Source organism: Sporothrix schenckii, assembly GCF_000961545.1.
Source record: "Sporothrix schenckii 1099-18 chromosome Unknown Cont47, whole genome shotgun sequence".
In the NCBI taxonomy this organism is placed as follows: domain Eukaryota; kingdom Fungi; phylum Ascomycota; class Sordariomycetes; order Ophiostomatales; family Ophiostomataceae; genus Sporothrix; species Sporothrix schenckii.
This window is the reverse complement of record NW_015971148.1, coordinates 845,493-852,260: the sequence shown is the minus strand read 5'-3', so window position 1 is coordinate 852,260 and position 6,768 is coordinate 845,493. Positions and strand designations below refer to the sequence as shown.

Genomic DNA, 6,768 nt, shown 5'->3' with positions numbered 1-6,768 from the left:
GGGCGTCCTGAAGCAGCCAGCCAAGCTAACGTACTGACAAGGCTGAGCTGGACACTAGGCCATTTAGGCCATTGTTCAGCGGTCCATGGCCCATAAATTGATGCACTTAGCTGCAGGCCACAGGCGCGCCACTGGTGGGCAAACATTGCTACGCGCTAGTCCGATTAAGGACACTAAGTAAACAAGGGTCGCTTTGCTTTGCTTTGGTTTACCGCTGTGAAGCGGAACGTCTTCTTAGCTCTTTTTCATTTCATCAGCAATTACGGCTACCACTATCCCATATCGGCACGCATCGCATCCGAACCGGCGACGGCAGACGACCGTGTTCGCTTGCAATAGCAATTATTTATGAAGACTCGCGAGGCTTGATCATCCTTCACAATGCTCGGCTGGATGATAAAACGCGGTCTGGACGGCGGACGCGACGCGCCCGAAGACGAAGGTATGGACGACGACGCATGAAGACGACACCTCCTGATCATGCCAGGCCGTGATTGTGATTCTAACGTAGTATTTCCTTTTCTAGACGACACGAGGATCGAGCAGCCAGACACACCAGGTCCTGTTTTTGCTGCGCGGGCCTTCAAGAGCGCTCTCTTTGGCACACCGGCGCGTCGAGACGAGACCGAAGTCGACGTCCAGCCGGCTCCCGCACCAGTACCGACGACACAGGAGTCTCTTCCAAAAGCAAGCGCGGCGACGGGGGCGATACAAACAAAGAAAAACACGAGCACGAAAGACACAGGGGTCACGCCGGGTCGGTTACCCGGAATACTCTTAACGCCCGGTACGGCGACATCACGCAGAAAGCGCGTGTCCTTTGGCCACGAGGTGTCTGGCGAAGGTGTCGACAAGAAGAACGAGCTGCGAATAGACAAAAACGGCCGCAAACCAAACCTGTTCGGCGACAGCACGCGCGGCAAGACGCCTAGAACAACACTGGGGACGTCACTCCAGAACGACCGCAAGCAGAACAACAAACCCGCTGCCCCGAGCAAGCTGGCGGCGGTTGACAATGTGGCAAGCACAAACGACAGAGCTGTCGTAGACGAGATTGAGGACGACAATCTCTGGGAGGAGGTCGACGATGACGACCGGGACCCGGACATCACAGTCGATCTCAACGAGCCGCATTCCCAATCGGGACGATACTGGAAGTCCGAGTTCCAGCGCTACCAGGAAGACGCCAAGGTCGAAATGGGCAAGCTGCTCAAGTACAAACAGTTGGCCAAGTCATACGCCAAGATGAAGGACGCCGAGGCCGCTGATATGCGGACCAAGCTCCAGGAGGAGAAGGAGAAGGTCACCGAGATGGAGGGCCGCATCACGGAGCTGGCTGACCAAATCGCGCGCAAGCGGATGCACGGTTCAGACCACGAATACCAAGAGCTGATCAGCGATCTGACGCGGCAGACGGCACGCGCCGTCCAATACCGCAACCAGGTTAAGGAGCTGGAGGCGATGCTTCAAGACAACGAGAAACCGGCGGTGGCCACCACGACTGTTGCATCACCTCGCACGCAGCGGACACTCATTGACACGCAGCGGGAGCTGCGCCGTGCCCGTGAGCAGGCGAAGGAGCTGACGCAGGCCAAGGAAGAGATCCGGCGACTCAGGAGTAAACTAGGTATTGCTGAGCAGCGTGCAAGTCGCAAGAATGAGAACAAGAACGAGAGCAAGACACTGGCAAACGACCTTGCAGCGTCTGAAGCTGCGGCTGAGGCGCTGGCAGCCAAGGTGGAAGATCTAGAGAAGCGGGCCCAGTTTGCCGAAGACGAGAAGCGGCAAAAGGTCAAGGAGCTTAGTTTGCTACAGCGCAAGTACGACTCGCTCAAGGACGACGCCAAGGCCCGCGTGGGCGAAGCCGAGCAGGTCATGCGCCGCAAGAACGAAGAGATTGCCGACCTAAAGAAGCAGGTTCGAAAGGCCACAGCAGCCGCCGTACGCCAACATGCCCTGGAGCCACCAGTACAGATCGATGCTCTCAAAGACAGCAAGGATACCAAGGATACCAAGGATACCAAGGATACCAAGGATACCAACAACATCGAGGACACCAAGGCCGGCAAGAACATCAAGACGATGGACTCCCCTGTTTCCGACAGTGCTGCTGCCAAGCTTGCCCTGTTGCGCCGCCGCCGCGGTGCGGAGCCACTTCGCCCCGTTGTCGACGCACCACGGCCAAAGGCCATACTCGAGAGCATTGGCACGAACCACGTTCGCGGCGCTGAAAAGGAGATGCCAAAGGCGGGGCCGTTGCCTGAACGGTCTGCAAAGGGCGCCCCAGCAAAACCCTACAGAGCGACGATTACGACATCGGCGCCGGCACCGCCACCGGCAGCCGAGCGAGACGACCCCGTTGCCGCGGCCGCCGCTGCTGCAGCCGATGCTTCGTGTTTGTCCATCTCGTCGGAACGGGCAGCTGCTGCAGTTGCACGGATAGAGAAGCGGCGGGCCCAGCGGAAGCTAGAACTGGAAGCATTGCGCAACAAGGAGAACATGCAACCGGCATGATGGATTATACCGGCGGGCTATGTGCTGTTTTGTGGATTGGAAAACGGAGGGCTATTTTAAGCCCTTAGTCCCTTTATTTATTTTTGGGGACGGTGGAGCGTCGGAGGGTGCTCGTCCTTGATAACCAACGTATTTCTTTGCTGAAACGTTGTGGATTTTTGGTGTTTTTTTGTTTTCGTTTAATTGTTTTTTCTTTCTTGGCTTTTTATTTGGTATTTTTTCTCTATGCATTTGTTACATATCCCTCCTACCGAGCAAATTGAAGGAGCTTTTATCACACAAATTGTCCGTGATTTCAGTAAAGGCATAGTTCATGCTTACCTTGACTTTTAGTTTTACCTAAGGGGGTGATGACGTCGCTTCCGTTGCTTCTCAGCCGTTCGTTTCAGCTCCCAACAATGCAACACGGGAGACCCATAGCCACTCGGTCGTTACAAACAAGGCTGGTAATAGGATTTCTGCAAGGCTGCGCGGCTTTGCTTCCTGTATTCTGTACTGGTTTTGCGTCCTTACAAGGTTCCCAAAATAGAACACTGGAAGGATTTTTGTTCTTTTTCAAAAAAGTTGTATGTAATATAAATCCTATATACATGGGGTAATCTACTATATAATGATAGGTCAAAAACACAACCGATTATATCTCGAGCTTGCGGTTCCTGCCTGTCCAATACCCATCTATGCGTTATATGCAACCTGAGACCAAAAAAGGGCAATGCCAAAACGCCTTTTCGCCGCCAAAGAAGTCGTCCCCAAGACTTGATGAAGACCACCCAAGATTAGAAAATTAGAAAATCAAAGAATGGTAAACGCCCCATGCAAGTTGTGTAAAAGACGTAACCTCGAGAAAAACAGTAAAAGGTTATAAAAAACCGAGTTGGACACGTAAACGTAGACAAAAAAGAATAGGGAAAAGGGGAAAAAGTGAGCTTATGAAAAGATTTCAGCGAGGCTCTCAAACTTGATCGGGTGTACAAGCACACTGCGCATGCACATGCGGCCGGAGCCCGCAGCCTCATCACCCGCTCCACCTCCTAGCCCGACCCAGGTATCGTCTTGGCCGTCAACAGGCTTGGGCTTCGGTGCAGCCGGGTCATCAATGGGCTGCAGGTAGCCAAGCCAGCGACGCCACAAACGACCTGCAAAGTCCGAGTTGTAATACCAGGTCAAACCGCGGTGGTAATGCTCGTTGCCGGGGTGGAAAGGCGACGCGTCACTCGCACCGGAGGAGTGATCGGGTCCGGCATTGAAAGCCTTTTCTGCCGCGGCCAATGGCCAGTGGCGGTCGGCGTAGACTGGGTGCGGTGCGTAGACAGCCTTGAAGCCACGGTGCAGGGCAACGCTGGGCGGGAACATTTCCGCAAACATGCCGTGGTGAAGGCGCCAAGTTTCTTCGTGCATGGCGAAAAGAAGGCGTCGAGAGAGGCGCGAAGCAGTAATGATTGCAGTACGCCGGGGTGGAATCGCAAAGGCCAGATCGTAGCCGGTGACGTCGTTCGAGAATACCCAGCCTGACTCTTCGGCGTCGAACATCGGATTCAGTGTGATTAGGTCAGCAGCTTCGCCTACACCGCACGACCCCGGAATGTTGGTGTAGTTGTTGTTGCGGTCAGCAAAGAAGTGGCGTCCGGGAAGCGACGCCGTTCGGTTGTCTGCGGGTGCGGTGCGGTTGTACGTGCTCAGGACTGCGCCCTCGCAGCCAGCAGGGAGTGGAGAGACACCATGCTCTTCGTCGCGCGTTTGCGTACGGCCGGCAAAGTAGAGCTCGCCGAGAATCGAAGGGCGGCCGGCTTCATGTGCTTCGGCATCAACACGTGCGGTGAAATTCTCCCACGAGCCATGGAGCGCAGGAATGTAGTACTTTGCAGAGCGCTCCCAAAGGCGGCGACGGGGTTGCTTTTCAGCCCAAGAGCCGAGGCGGTCGAAAAATTCGTAGTAGCTGCCCAGGAAACGCATATCCATTTCCCAGTTCCAGTAGTGAGCGTACTCGGGGTGCTGCTGGGCGAAGTGTTGCAGAGGCAGGTGAGGCGAACGGTAGACACCGTGGATATCGGCGTTGGCAGGGTTGTCGAAGGTCGGCTGGCCGCGCATGCCAGGGTACAACAAGCGCATCTGGCCCTCCGACCATAGCGAGACGAGGCCGCGGAACTCGCGTGGGATATTGTCAGCAATGAACTCCTCTGCCACCTCAGCATCGGCCCAGACAGGAATGTTCTCGTCGCGGGCGTGCAGTAGAATGTGCACGTCGTACTCGCCGCCGGACCGCAGAGACAGCTCGGAAACCAGCGCGCGCAAGTTCAGGATGGAGTGGACGGACCACTTGAAGCCAGCGTAGCAACGCATAACAACGGCCGTGCGTTCGATCTTTTTCAAGCCCAAGGTGTTGCTCGATGTCGTTTCGGATGAAGCATTTCTCTCCCCAACGTTGTTGGTCATGTCCAGATTACCAGACGGCGAGTACTCGGTCGAGCGAGCACCCTCAATACCGGAAGGAACAAAACGCTCTTCGTTTGCCGCAAAGCAGCGACGCTGTGCTGAGGCCCAGTCGACGGTGCTATAGTCAATCTTGCCCGAAGTTGACGCGGACCAGATCTGGTTGGCACCCTCGCTTTCCGTATCCAGGGCAAGGCCGGTGCCGCCCTCTTCCTTTTTGTAGCCCAGTCCGTAGGGGCCATAACGACCAAAGCGATCGAAGCAGACATCTTCCCGAAGACCCAGCAGACTGTGGGAACCGAGGAGAGGCTCGGGTTGGCCCTGAGGCACGCCCGGGTACGCCCACAGATCGGGAACAGGGACTTGGTTGGCGGCATCCAGATAACAACGTTGGACGGGGTAATACTGAGCACGGTACTCGGACGAATTGTAGTCCGGATGGGCGTTGAAGATGGTCGGCTTGGGTGTCGCGTTCTTGGTTGCGGAAGTAGTCGTGGAACTTCTCGCAGGTGTCGTTTTGGCGCCGGATTTGTCGTCGGTGCGCTCAGTCCGGGGCACAACAACAGCATCTGCAGCAGCGACGGAAGCATCCACTGCGTCGGAATATTCCTGGAGTCTCCCGATTCGTGTGTCTTCCGCCGTCGGGTACTCGGCATGGTATTGCTTTATTGGCACAATGGTCCGGATGCCGTTGTAGTAGCCGTCCAGTCTGGTACGTATGTTAGTCAGGATTTATTTGAAGCGAAGTCCATAAGGAAGTCCAAAAGGACTAAGAGCAGGACATACCGAGTGTAGTTGACCCAGATCGACTCGGGGCTCGGCCCCTTCTTTTCTTGTGAAGGCTGCTCCTTGCGGAAATGCAGTCCATGGTGGGTATGGCTGTGCACCAATAAAATAACCAGCAGAGCGCAGAGTAGACCGCCAATCCACAGCAAGACGCGCCGGTAGAGGCAGTGGCCGAAAATTGCGCGCAGTCTAGGTGATGACGTCGGCGACCGGAGAGGTGACGAGAGGCCGGAGAGGGGAGCATACGAAGGGAGCTCGATCCGGCCGGTTGGCAGCCATTTTAAAGACGATTTGGCGATATCGAAGGCGGACGATGCCCTGCTCAGGACGGGCATTGGCAGCAAAGATGCGGGCGCAGATGACAAGCCGTTGATGTTAGCAAAGCTGGCGATGCTGGACAGGCCAGTTGCACCGGCTGTTGGTTTTTCGAGGATGGAGAAGCTGCTGCGCCGGCTGGGCGAGGTACTGGAGGGCGATGAGCTCATGCTGGCCGAACTGCTGGCAGCGCCGGTGTCAAAGGTGGAAGCCCGTTCCATCCTGATGGAATGGTGGGCTAGGAGGTCGTCCAAGTCGAGGAGAGCGTATTATCGTGATAGCGTGAACATGAGATGCGAACTGCGTAACCAAGAGAGGCGTCAAAAGGCCGGGTATGCAAAGTGGTCCCAGAGAACGTGCCGTGACGTATTTGAGACCCGAAGGAAGAAAATGAAGGGAAACGAAAACAACAACAAAAACAAACGATGAAATATGAAGAAAGAAGGGGTATGAATATTTCGAGACTAGGAAGGAAAGAACAATGACGACAGACTGTTGCTGTGCAAAAAGAGAATGAGATACCGCGAAGAAGGAGTTAACGAGCGTGTGCGGGTGTTGTAGAATGAAAAAAAGAAAGTAGGTTGAAGTTATTGCAGCACGGGAACTTGCGAGCAGAGCCAGTATTGAAAGTGAGGTAAGGAAAGGGGTGTCTGACGAAGATGGGGTCGTCTTGATTAGTCTTTCCTTCTTCCAACAGTGGCAAGTACTATGGCCTTTTTCGGA

At 55.1% G+C, this 6,768-nt stretch overlaps 2 protein-coding genes across 2 annotated transcripts; one reads left to right on the top strand and one right to left on the bottom strand.

Annotated features, from left to right (window-relative positions):
• Window positions 1-381: 381 nt before the first annotated feature.
• SPSK_03136 (urease accessory protein) lies at window positions 382-2,514 on the top strand (the record flags this gene model as incomplete). Its single annotated transcript, XM_016729977.1, has 2 exons — window positions 382-442; window positions 527-2,514. The coding sequence occupies 2 exons, from the start codon at window positions 382-384 to the stop codon at window positions 2,512-2,514; spliced, it is 2,049 nt and encodes a 682-aa protein (XP_016584866.1).
• A 927-nt stretch (window positions 2,515-3,441) lies between these two features.
• Window positions 3,442-6,266, bottom strand: SPSK_03031 (uncharacterized protein; the record flags this gene model as incomplete). The annotated part of the gene is made up of 2 exons (XM_016729875.1): window positions 3,442-5,653; window positions 5,731-6,266. 2 exons carry the CDS (start codon window positions 6,264-6,266, stop codon window positions 3,442-3,444), a joined length of 2,748 nt encoding a protein of 915 aa, XP_016584865.1.
• Window positions 6,267-6,768: the final 502 nt, after the last annotated feature.